Source organism: Strix uralensis, chromosome 1, assembly GCF_047716275.1.
Source record: "Strix uralensis isolate ZFMK-TIS-50842 chromosome 1, bStrUra1, whole genome shotgun sequence".
Classification (NCBI taxonomy): Eukaryota; Metazoa; Chordata; class Aves; order Strigiformes; family Strigidae; genus Strix; species Strix uralensis.
The window spans coordinates 101,881,848-101,895,095 of NC_133972.1; the positions used below are offsets into that span (position 1 = coordinate 101,881,848).

The 13,248-nt window shown below is 37.8% G+C and overlaps 1 protein-coding gene across 4 annotated transcripts in view; it reads right to left on the reverse strand.

The window, feature by feature from the left end:
- The window catches only part of GALNT1 (polypeptide N-acetylgalactosaminyltransferase 1), a 91,622-nt gene that overhangs the window by 38,598 nt on the left and 39,776 nt on the right, over positions 1 to 13,248 (reverse strand). For all 4 annotated transcript variants that reach the window (XM_074875346.1, XM_074875328.1, XM_074875355.1 and 1 more), the window contains 2 exons: positions 7,759 to 7,987; positions 607 to 781 (listed from right to left, as the gene is read on the reverse strand). In XM_074875346.1, the coding sequence (XP_074731447.1) occupies positions 607 to 781; positions 7,759 to 7,897 (314 nt within the window). In that variant the 5' untranslated portion in view covers positions 7,898 to 7,987. The remainder of the gene's footprint in view (positions 1 to 606; positions 782 to 7,758; positions 7,988 to 13,248) is intronic.

Genomic DNA, 13,248 nt, shown 5'->3' on the forward strand with positions numbered 1-13,248 from the left:
GAGTCATCAGCTATCCTGCCAGAGTAGCCCCAGGAGAGTAAAGCAATCTTATTTAAAACAAGGCTAGAATTTCATTTTTAATTACTTATGACTCAGATAGCTCTGAAAGGATCAATATTTCAGAGACAAGATCAAAAACAAACCAGATGGATATCAGAAAACATTATAATGCAATCTAAATGAGGCTTTGCACATTTCATTAGGTAAGAAATTTTTCACGTATTTATTTCTCCTCATCAAATCTTTTCTATCTCATATAATGCAGAATTTTAGTCTGCCCCATTGAAAGCAGTGCATGAATTTTTCAAGTAGTATTTTCCTGAAATGCCAAGTCGTAAGTTAACTTTGTTTTCATCCAACCAAATTAATTTCTATTCCCTGAACAGGCTGCATACTTGTAATCTGATTCAAAGTTAAACAACACTGAAGGAAACTGGTTTCTGCTGTTTGATCTTATTTTACAAATAAATACCATATATACAGGAAATCCTCCTACTTTTCATTTCAACAGTAATATCTTACAGAACTGAACTCTTGTTTTGGATCACTCTTTGCACATTCTTCATTTAAGTCAAGTACATTTTTAATACAACATAAAGCACTTACCCTTCTAACCTGACATCAGGTAAAGATCTGTTGAGTGCAATCATTTCACTTGCCATTAAATTAAATTGATTTATTTTAAACATTTCTTTCATTTTTTCTTGCTCCTCTTTTGGAATGACCACAGGCTTCCCCATCTCTCCAGGTCCTTCATGTGGTTTTTGTACGGGTTCTGGAACTAAGAATAAATAAAATGTTAGTAACTACTTTTATGCTTGCTTTTGTTTGTTTATACTTTCTTTTTCACTGTAGGAATGTTCCTGTTTAAAACAAAGTTCTAAACCCACCAGGTTTTGGAAGTGAAAACAAATCTTGATATTTTGGAGCTTAAGAGTAGTTAAGTGTTACTCTTAGACATCACAGTTCATTTGAAAAAACAGTAAAATTTTATATCTATCCATCATCATGTCCTAACTGACTTTACTGTTAAAGTTCTGTAACAACAGATATTTATATGCCAGATTGTTCTTGCATACACAAGCTTTTCAGGAAAAATTGACATTTCCTTTACAGGGATTTTAGTAAAGATTAAAGTAAAATACTAACTTTACATTTATTTCCACATTTTTATTTTGACAGAATGACACTGGCATTTATAATTTAGAAATAATTTCTCTTGGGTTTACTAACATTCTTTTTAGTCAACATAATTACATTTTGGAGCTTAACATTAGTACTTGAAACAGAAACAGTAACACTTGACATGTTTAAACCAAAGTCTTAAATATCAAATATCTGATCAAACTGATGAGGGTGAGAGGGAGGAGAAAAGGAATCCAAGACTCTTAAAATATTTGGTTTTTTAAACAAAGGAAATTAAAAACCAAAACATTAAAAAAACTACATCACATTTTCTTTACAAATACCCATTTACTTTTCTCCTGAACAGAAATGTTTGAATAGTGAATTTGAAATATATTACTGCTTTACAAATTCAGTTCAAATTTTATTAAAAAAGTAGTAATTCAAGATCTAAATGGAGGAACAGGAAATATTTAAAAATAAATGCACCAAAGCCCTCAGTAATAAGCCTAGCTTCAAATTATCTTTAATTTGCATCTAGGACAGCACAGTGTAATTAAAGCTTATGGCAAGAGCAAATAGCCATTTGAAGAATAAAAATAAAATTAAACAAAAAAGTCCAAGCCTTTCATCCTTGTTGAAACACTAAGATTTAAAATGGGTACTTACTAATAACTGAAACATTTTGCTAGTTTGCATTTAGCATTAATCTGTTACAAGTACAATGTGTTTCTTGAGAAACTTTCATTTTCAAGTACCTGAAGCAACTGCACTAGCTGCATTTAAGCAGTAACATTTAGCAGAGAGAATCCTCCCACCACAGAGATGCTTTCTTTTTACAAACAAACTCCCCTTGACTGCCAGTTGAGCTATATAATTCTGGAAGCTGCCAGCCAGCCACTCATACACTGAAAACTGGTAGAATAAGTATGTCCAAGCAGATCCTGAGCAGATTGATTTAGGTGCTTGTTTTAACCATGGGCTAAAATGAGCATGCTGTTGCTTTGCATCTTTGCCTGCTAAGAAAGTATGGTTGAACCAGCATCTTGCTCATTTGCAATTGCATAACCTTTTAGACTAGAATTTGTGCCTTTTGGGGGGTAATTAACATTAAATTATGGTATACAATAAGGCAATTATTTGGGCTTAATTTTATATATTCAGCTTGGTTTTATTACATGAGGTTTCATAACTATTTTATTAAATGTATAGCAATTAGCATATAGGCTCAGTTTGCCAGAAAAAGATTAAACAATGAGTGTTCAACATACCTAAAATGATTAAACAAAAGCTATCAGAATAGTTACATTCACCATGTTTTTCAGCATTCTGAAGTGAATGTCTTATGCTACCATATTTGCTGTTTAGAATAAAAAATAATTTCCCATTTCATTTACACTTCCAGTTGTTTCTTAACTTTGACTAAACCAGTTAAACTGAATAGTTAAATTAACTGAAAACTCATCTTTCACATTTGCAGATCTTGCTGTTAGATGCTAGTTTAACACATCAGTAAGTTGAATCCAGGCGTACAAAGTCTACAAATTCATCAGTTTTTAAATTTCATTATCAAATATATACTACTTGATTACATATTTTACCTAAAGTACTCCCTTTTCCTGCAGAGAAATCCAGCAATAGCTAACTAGATCCACAAGTATTTTATGGAACTCACTAAATGCAAATGCAAGAAAGCTTGGTGCGCAGGTAGAGAGATGACTTTCCAAGAAAAGTTAACCAACATTTCTCAGGTTTCAGCATTTATGGTAATCTGTTTTCACACAAAAGCACGTAGTTTTCTTATAAACACAAACCAACATTTTCCCAAAATGACTAATGCCCATTGTTAAAAATTCAAACCACAGCACTCTTTTGTCAGTTAACTATGAAAAGAATATTTTCTTTGAAGGACTGTAGACATGTACTGATGACATACTTCTAACAAACAGAAGTTTAATTTACAACTACAAGTTTTAGAGCTAAATGAATGACTTAATCATCACCTGATCTAACAGGAAATCTAGTAGTGTTTTTCCAGACATTTCTCATTTGTATCAGTAAACCATTAGTTACAAAGAACTCTTGATCTCTTCCAGATCTTCATTAAAAATCAGGAACTCTTTATGTCTATGGACTATGAATTCCTTTTTACCAGGCAATATGCCTGATGAAAAACATATTTCAAAATCTAAGACCATCTAAAGCCAGAAAAAAGGGATGGATTCTTCTGTGATGTGTCTTTAGGGACCACAACAATGGTAAACTGACCAAAACAAAGTCCAGACAACTTTGGAGGAACCATCACAATTACAAAAAAGCCATTTGGACAGGTAAAAGTTCAGAAACAAAGCTTCTGACACACACCTCAGCCTTAATAGAACAAGACGGAATTATGACAAGCAGTTCCTATTTTAAAAAATTCAATCTGTGGTTTATATCTTGAAGCTGCTTGCTTTTTTTCTTAAGAATTTTTTATGCAGATAAGAATATTCAGAACCAAGTCACAACTTAAGAGTTTTCATCTTTACCAAAGAGCTCAAAATTCAGAACACAAGGCCTTGATTGGCACTTGACAAAAATGGCTGGTCCTAGTTTAAACCTGACATTGCCCCAAGAAAAGAGTGTAAATAGCAAGTAGCTGAGATCACAAGACTCTTGTAATACCAACCCTAGGTCTAAAAGAATATTTTTTTTTCAGGACTTCTAATCATTACACAAGTGGAATGACCCTTGAGTTTGGGGGAAAAAAAAAAGGGGGGGGGGGGGGCGCGTGTAAGATGAGTTTGGAAGTTTATTTGGAAACTGCAACAAGTGCCAAAGCTGGAAGTTCCTTTGAAGAAGCCTATAACTGGGGGTAAGGAAGGACTCATCTGATCGTCATTTAAGTCAAGACCTCAGAGCTAACATACAGGATCCTTACAGAAATAAGACAGAACTACACAAAAATAATCTTTATTAGAATAACCACAGTACTACCTGGGCGTTTTTTGTTTACAGGAATGGTCCCTTTTTGTGTTGTTAGAGAATGGCTTGAACCCTTTAAGTCTAGAACTTCTTTACACTTGTCAGTAAATTCTATTCCAGGCTGTGAAATCTAAATTGTACTGCTGAATCCCCATTTGGAAGCAATAATGCCCTATCCTATGAATTTCAGGTTTGGAAAAAACTACTACATAACATGGATTATGTTTACTACAGTTCAGTGATTTGCTTTCCAACTCATAACAACCTTTAAACTTACAGCAACAGCCTTCCATCAACAATTACTCTTTGTGAATTTTACTGATGAAACAGCAGGAATTACAAAAAGGGAACTACCACCTAGGAGATGCGCCCATAGAAAGAACACCTGTGACAGTCTGGGCAAGGGGTGTACACTATCCAGGTCAGCTTGGTAGCTCAGAATAGATGAGACAACCTCAGAGCTGAGCACTAGAGAGAGCTTCCCCAACCTACTCCCACCTCTCTGGAGTGGTCATAGTGGGGAGAAGAAACAGCAGCAGTATCAGCCAGGACAAGCACAGGCTCCCTCCCAGCTCCCATGACTGATGTTGGAATCAACACTGCTAGGTGTTCTCACCCCACTTCCCCAGGCTACCTCCTGAAGCTACTACTGTGTTTTCACCATGGTGGAGGGGATGGGCAAAGGCTCGAGCCTACAGCCAAATCATCCCACACAATTACAGTCGCTAGATTCTAACTATTCCTCCTCTGGTATCACTTTAGTTCTCCAGTCCCATAGTACCCAGTCCCCATGCCAGCCCTTCTTTTCCCAAAACATCTCCACTGGTAAGCGCCTATCCCTTTTCCACTCCACCTTTTGTCCCTTCATCTCCACACTCACATAATTTCAACTACCAACCTTCAATCTCTATGATAGTGGACACAAAGACCTTTATCCCACTCATCTTACAGTTCTCCATAATCATTTACACAGATTTTTCCACACATTCACATTCCTTTACTATTTCTTATTTTGAGCAATTTTTAAAATATAACAGCAGTATACATGCAATCCAGTATTAGACACAGAAGCTGAAGCTCATGATTGAAGATGCTAGTATCTTATGCCATCAATACCAAGGAGAAAGATTTTTCCCAAAGGCAATTCAGACCATGGCTCTAAGCGTCATTCTGAAAAAGAAACTCTCTCCATTTTCTGTATTGAAAACCTAAGGAAAACATCCTTCTAACTTCTTGAAAGCTTGAACTGTCCAAAATTATCCTCAAAATCCTTTGCTCCTGCTGAAATATCTAAAGACTAATTTTTCCAACTAGGCAAGCACAGCCTAAAATAAACTTACAAACTCTTCAGAAAAACTTACTCATATATCGAGTAGGTTCATTAAATGCCATGGAATTCTTCCACGAATTGCAAAGAGAAGCTATATACCAGAATGACATGGACAAAGAGACTATTGAATTCAGAACACTTACATAATTTATGCTGAATCAAGAAAACGAAATCAATTATGGAAATGAATAGGGGGGGAAAAAGTGAAGTGAAAAAGCAGATTTCGATAAAAGCTTCACAGAAAAAAATAGCCTCAGTGTTATCTGAGGAGATTCTAGGCATTCTGAATGGCAATAAAACCACTACAGACTCCGAGTCAGTGCACTACTGGAACAAGGATGAGTATCAAAGACCAGGCATGCAACTAAATTAAAACGAATTGTCACAGTGTCAGCCACAACCATGGTTTCTAGCAGACATATTTCTGCAAGTACCTTACTACACGTCAGCTGTTTAAAAAAACCAAGAAAAATGTACAAAACTACATACAAAGTTTTGATTGGTTGGTTGGTTTAGGCTGTTTTTTTTGTTTACAAGCTAACTATAAGATATTAAAAAGATATCAAGGATTTTAACATAGGTTAGGAGAAGGCCAGAATGAAGACTCTACTCAACTAACCAATGTTGCATAGGAAAAGTCACAACACTAATTTTTAAATACTGCAGATTTTCCCTCACCTTAAGGATCCCCCAATGACTTTATCTGAACTTTCATCATCATCAGTATATCAAACCAAGTTTCATATATATTGACTTCAGTCGCTGTTTGCCAACAGCAAAAATAATCCTGTTTGCAAGACAGCTCTAAAGAAGCCTGGCATAAGTTATCTGCTTTGCGTAAAAACTTTTTGGGAACCCAAAAAGTGGATCCATTCCTTAACACCACTATGTCAGTCATCATCTTATCCTCAAGAAAATTTCCCAACTTCTGAAAAAAAGACAACAAAAAAAGGAAAGACTGAGTTCCTATAAAAGACATACTTTCTACATTAAACCTAGTTCATTTTCTCAGCACTTTTTTTCACTTATTAAAAAAAAACCTCAAAAGATGAAATGTAAATGAAAATGTAAGTCACTTCTGCAAAACTTCCATGAACTAGAACCTCTCTAAAATGTTTGCATGCAGTTGTGAAACCAACAGTTCAGAGGTACTAAGCACAGAAATTCCACATTCTATACATTGTTCTCCTCTGTGGAGAGTTATTGGCCTGCTTTCATCATGGGGGGAAAAAAGTAAACAAAACTAACATTTCCTAAACATTTCCCCAGTGTTATTCTGTAAAAGAGCAACACTGTTCTTAAAACGTTTCAGAAAATTTCCCAGGGAGTTTGAAGTTGTCCATACCAGATGTAAATAGGTGGAAAAGTTTTTTGTGATGGAAAGCATTAATAAATCTTGAGTACAGTGGGCTAATCAGACTTAACATTGAGCATCACTGGCATGTATCCTATAACAGCAGTGAAACATCAGACACAGCCTTTCTGGTGGGAGAGACACCATACTAGAAAAGTAGATGTTTCACAAATGAACTGGAGGCAGCAGCTGCCTACAGTTCTAAATGCTTGTGCTGAGACATTGCAGGGATGAGACTTCTCTCTGCACCAACTCTCCCATGTGATCACTTATGATGACGTCCCTAAAATAAAGTTGGCAACATGAATGGTACTGGCTTTCAAAAAGCCACACTCAGCTCATCTAACTGGCACCCAAAAAACCTAACATGGCAGTAACAGAACTGAAAGCTTATCTGAAGACCTTTAGCATTGAATAATACAGCTATCACTTCAAAGAAAAAGTTACATACATAAGCATGTGCATATGTGTGGTGTGTATATATATACACACACAGTCATATTTGTCACTTTTATAGCCAAGTTTAGTTATTTTCATAAATTTATTTTCACAAATTTATTTTCATGCCAGCAGTCTTTTATTGCTATAGTCACTGGCTAAAGTAAGCTTGGTTGTTGGTTTGGTTTGTTTTACTACCAAGTCAAGTGAAGTTAACAGTGCCTTTGCTTCCTCACTGGTGGAAATTTAAAACATGCTTTTGACTATATTAACATAGCTTAAATTCCTGAACTGCTTGTTTTATAGTTTTATTGTTTTTCCATATACATTAATGCTTAAAATTCTACATCTTAAGCATTTAAGTCTGCAACATGCATATCAGGCAACATGTTTATTCTCTAGTTATTAAAAAAAAACCCACTGAACATTCTGCAACACCTGAATGCTGATGAAGTATTATATTGTTGGGGCAAAAAAAATCAGATGTTTAAAAGGAGTGCAATTTTAAATGAGCATAATTTAAAGATGACTCAGGCAGAAAACTTACCATCTCCAGCAGGCAGACCTCGTTCTTTTTTCTCATCACATTTGTTGCATTCACTGAAGTACAGCAATAGAAACATATCCAGAAGGACCCAAACCAAAGAGGTGGCAAGGACCACCTTGCAATATGCAAATTTTTTCATGGCACTTTAAGTCAAATACAAAAATAAAAAAGTGTAAATAAAAATATCAACAGGTTTCTTTAATCCAGTTTGAGAGACCACGTTCTATATCTGGAAAAAAAAAAAAAGAGAAGAGTCACAAAAAGTTACCTGAGGACAGCAGCTAAAAGCAGAAATTTTAACTACGTTTTAAAGGTAACAATTTAAATACCAAATGCTGCGTGTATCAAAATGAATGCTCTATGCACTCCAGTAAGATTAAGGGAACAGGGTCAATCAAAGCAGCATTACTCTAGTCCTTTACTACATTAACATTCATCACCTGGAATGTTAAAATGAGTGACCAAAACAGGATGTTGTGTTGAGCTACTGGAGAAGAGGGTAGGCACATTTAATGAAATTAAAAAGGAATTCTGTGGATCCTCCAGAAATCAGAACAAGCAAAATGAATGAAAATCAGGAACATCTCAGGAAGCAGAGTATTAATCTGTGCTGTGTGAAGCCCATGGCTAATATTCCTCACACTTCTCCTGTGTAGAGCTCATTGACTTTCGGGGCCCATCACTAGCAACGCTAGTCTACAAACACCTGTAGTTTATATAAAGTCTAATGGCACATCACACCTCCGTCAGAAAGACAAATAAATGCTTTGCTCTCAGTAAACCAAAACTAAACATCCCTTTTGGTAAAGTTAAATAGTAGGCAAAGTGAAGGAGAAGTACCCACAAGCCACTGTGATCACTTACTAGGCATTCAAAGATAAAGGTATCAACTAATAATTGTGATGCTTAAAGTGACTTTAATAGTTTAATGCCTGATTATAGAACAAACTTTTGCACATTTTTCAACACGTATACATTAAAGTCTTAGAATGTCAGCCTTTGAAATTCTCTTTTGTCCTACTCAAATTACAAGCCAATTTTGTTACAAGGACTGCTTATTGTCATGACTGACAATCAGATACTAAAATTTACTATTTTTCTTTTTACCAACAGGTTGCCCACCAGTGTTGACATGTTTCAACACAAAGTACTCCCAAAGTATTTCCCAGTGGAAATACCTTACCAGTTAAAACCAGAATTGTAAATATTAACTTATAAAATAAACAGAAAATAAGTCTCTTCAAAAACACAACAGAATTTTAAAATTCACATGCACAGTTTCTCTTGCATGTTTTCAGTCTAAACTGAAGAATTTATTGGAAAGGAGAACTTTAATCCTAAGCCATGATTATGCAAAAACCTCACAAAAAAACCCTGCATCATTAAGACTACCCTTCCTTTAGTATTTCATTGTCATAATTTGACTCCTGCCTTCCTCCCACTCCCTTCTTGAAGGAAAACATTAAGACATCCTTCTCTAAATACATCTTATTACTACTTATTGGCAGCAGAGGCATGTCTCCATGCATCCCTATACACTTAGGTGGCATAGGTTTGAATGGCATAGCAAATGTAGGAGCCTGCAGCCTTCCACTTGTACAAGACTAGAAGTGTGTACATCCCTCTGCTTCCTGCATAGGTTTGTATCAAATGCCAAGAAAAAGTTTTGTTTGGGGTGATCTCAGTTTGCATCTATATAGTTTTGGCATATGGGGGATGACTATATAACATTAAGAACTGGAAAAGTATATGTAACAACTTGATGATAAAGGAGCAGATGAAATTACCACCACAAAACATTAAGATATTAAGAAAAAATCCCAGGGGTTGTTTGTTTGGGTTTTTTGTTTGTTTTTTGTTTTGTTTTTTTAAATAGACACAGAAATGGGCCTGAACTCTCGATCTTGGAGTTACACTGTAAAACTATCAGTTTGGCAATCAGCAGCAGTGAAAGAAAAAAGAATTGTTACAGAGTACCAAGTGAAGAACAGAAACCAAACCATCACTATGCCATTACACAGTATCTGCTTACTGATCTTGAGAGCTGTATGAACATCCAGTCTTGTCATTTCAAAAAGGATATAGAAGGATTAGAAAGGACAAGTGAGAAGGGCAAAAGGATGAAGACAACAAGGAATAGCTTCATTATAAGATATAAGTGAAGACAGTAGCATTCTTCCTGGATGGAAAAGATGCAACCTAAATCAAGTGGCAAGTCTATAAAACCAAAAGCTCTATGGAAATGGTAAATAGAGAACAACTGTTGCCTGTTACTCCTACTTCTTGTATTGGCAGAAATCAAGTGAATTTAGCAGCAAGAGGTTAAAAGACAAAAGGAAGGTATTCTCCACAATGTGTACTTATGCAGGGGAACTGCCTGCCACAGTACACAGCCAGTGCTGCAAGTCTGTTCATCAATTACCAAGTCCTCACCCCTACTTCAGGCAGTTCCTGACATTGACTCTCAAGTCACTGCACGCTAGGAGAGTACAGTGAGGAAGTAGCATTACTATTTGCCCTGTTCTCTTCTCTAGATGCACACTATCAACTACTGGCAGAAACAAGTACTATATATAGATGAAATCTGTCTGACGTGGTATGACTGTACTTAAACTCTCCATATGATAGGTTTCTTTTGCTCTAATACCGGACACCATAGAAGTGATCTGGCAAAGAATCAAGTCATACCACCACTCTGTTTGTACTTGAAGGAAACAAATGCTAAATAAAAATATGTTTTAAAAGAAAACTAAATAAATTCTTATAGTCTCAGACGTCTTGAAGTTCAGCCTCGTGAGATATTAGGCTATAAAAGAAAGTGTAAAACACACAGGAGCACAGTGCTTAGGGGTCCAGCAGGAGGAGAACTGTAATCTAGACTTTCTGTCCATAAAAATACCAACTATATAAGGTATTTTAAAATGCATAGGCTGGCACTATATCTGCTTCTAATGCAAGAAAATTCCTTTGAGAGTTCAGTGAAATGTCAAAGAGACACTTTGTGAACCCTTTGAGGGTTCAGGAAAGTAATTAAAAGACAGCAATGGGGAAGTTCAACACACACTGGTTACCATTGATAAGGCCCTTCCCTGTACCTTTAGACAAAGGCTCTCACTCCCTTGGGCAGTTTACCTTCTCATGAATTACACTGTATTTTATTGGTTTTATGACAGCACTTCCACTGTCTGCTTACCAGCAGAATTCTAGCAGCATAGAAGTGAAGCAGAGGGGCCCAGAAACTCTGCTGACGCAATTGCTCTTAGCATACCAGAGCCTGGACTCAGAAAGAGCACTCCACCATCCAGGGCTTGGTCTGTAAGAAATGCTGGGTACCTCTCTCTGGTGCTAGAGCAGTGGTGGTGGCCTCACCCCTGGGAGTGGTGCTCTGCCTAAGGTGCTGCTTCTTCAGTGGAAGTGGCTACAGGAAGAAATGGGCACCCTGGTACACCATAAGCAAGGGTGAACAGTAGGTAGATGCATCTTCACAGAGACCTTGCAATGCCACAAGTCTGAGACCCATGATACAAGGAAGAGACAGATAGGCATTGCACTCAAAGGATAAGTGGACAGAAACTCCCAAGATGGGGGCTGAGTGAGGGACAAACCCAGGAAATTAGCTACTTGTGGAAACAGAAGAAAAGCCTGCAGATGTGCATTTCCAGAACAGTCATACTGCCTGGGATGCTGTTGAAAGACTGATGAGTCTGCCTGAGTTCAGCTCTTAGACAACCACCCCTTGGCTATTCATTCATGTATGAATCTACTGCCAGGTGTGAACCTGAACATATAAGCAGTGACTGCAGAGCTCAAGGGGGTAGAGTGTAGCCAGCATAGGACCCAGATACTGCTCTCCTCAACTGGTCCAGGTGGACAAGACTGAGGCAGGAGTGCACACAGCCTACCACCACCTGGCTGCATGGCAGGTGTCAAAGGCAGGCTTCTAGGACCATAGGCCCTGCTCTGAGGAATGAGGGCTGTTGGACAGTATCTGTGTGAAAGTGAGGCAAGCAGCATTATGGAGAGGCTCCTGCACTACTTCTGTGAAACACCCAGAAAGTGGAAGCAGAGCTACTTTGGAAGAACATGGAAACATCTCCTGAGCATGTGGGGAGGTACTCAGGGAACCCTGGAGCTCAAGTCCAGAAGAAACAAGAAAGGCACCTGTAAGGATGCTGGCAAAAGAAAGGCTGATTATAATGCTGATCCACTGCTCAGTGGGGCAGCAGATCTGGTAACAATGGGTATGGAAAAGGCTAAGATACTTGGTACCTTTTTTGCCTCCTTTGTTACTGGGTGCTCCAGATCAGAGTAATTGCAGAGTCTGTGGGAGTGAAACTTCACAGGCAGTACAGACAGATTGAGTCAGGGATCTCTTAAGCCACTTGGACATATGCAACTTCATGGCACCAGATGGGAGGCATCTGAGGGTGCTGAAGAAGCAGACTGATCTTATTGCAGGGTCATTCTCTACCATCTCTGAAAGGTCATGGTGATCCAGAGACTTGTCTCAGGATTAGGAAAAAAGCTATCATAAAGAAGGAAAAGAAGAATCTGGAGCACTATCTGCTAGTCAGTCTCACTTCAGTCCCTGCAAAGATTATGGAACAAATCCTCCTGGAACCTAGATACACAGACACAAAAAAGCCTCCAAAACCAAACCAAACAAAAAGGGCAACTGGGAACAGACAGTACAGATCCACCAAGGGCATATCATACTTGATATCGTACTTGACCAACCTGGCAGCTTGCTTTAAGGAGAGGACTGGCCTGGTGAGCAAGGGAAGAGCAGTGAATGTTGTTTACCTTGACTTTAACAGGGACTGTGAGTCTTCCAGAGTACTTTGTCAGAACTGAGACATGACCTGAAGAAGTGGGCTACCATGTGGGTGGACTGCTAGCTGGACCACCAGGCTCTAAGGGTTTTAACCAGCAGTACAAAATCCAGCTGACAGACATTCACCAATGGTGTCCTTCAGAAGTCAAAACTGGAGCTGATACTGGTTAGGTGTCTTTACTGAGAAGCTGGGGGATGGCACCGAATGCATGCTCAGCAAGGTTGCTGGTGACACCCAGCTGGGGGTGAAGTATGCAGATGGCACCCTGAAACAGTACACTGAAATGGCCAATCCAAGTGACATCCAAGGGCTAGAGAAACAGGCAGGTTGAAAACCTCAAGAAGTTCAATGAATGCAAATACAAAGCCCTGTACCCAGCATGGAATAACCTTACTATCCATATAGGCTGGGTGTCAACAGGCTGGGAAGCTGGTCTGCAGAAAAAACCTTTGGAGCTCGATAGCAACTTTAACATGAATCAGCTGTGTGTCCTTACAGCAAAGAAAGTCACCTGAACAGGTAACCACAGCAATAACCCCAAAATGCATGTATTTAATAATTGCCTTTGCTAGTGAGTAATGTAATAAAACTGAAGATTTTTGCAAAACCAGGTATTTTTCCTCCCTTCAAAATACTGGACAATAGATTATAAAAT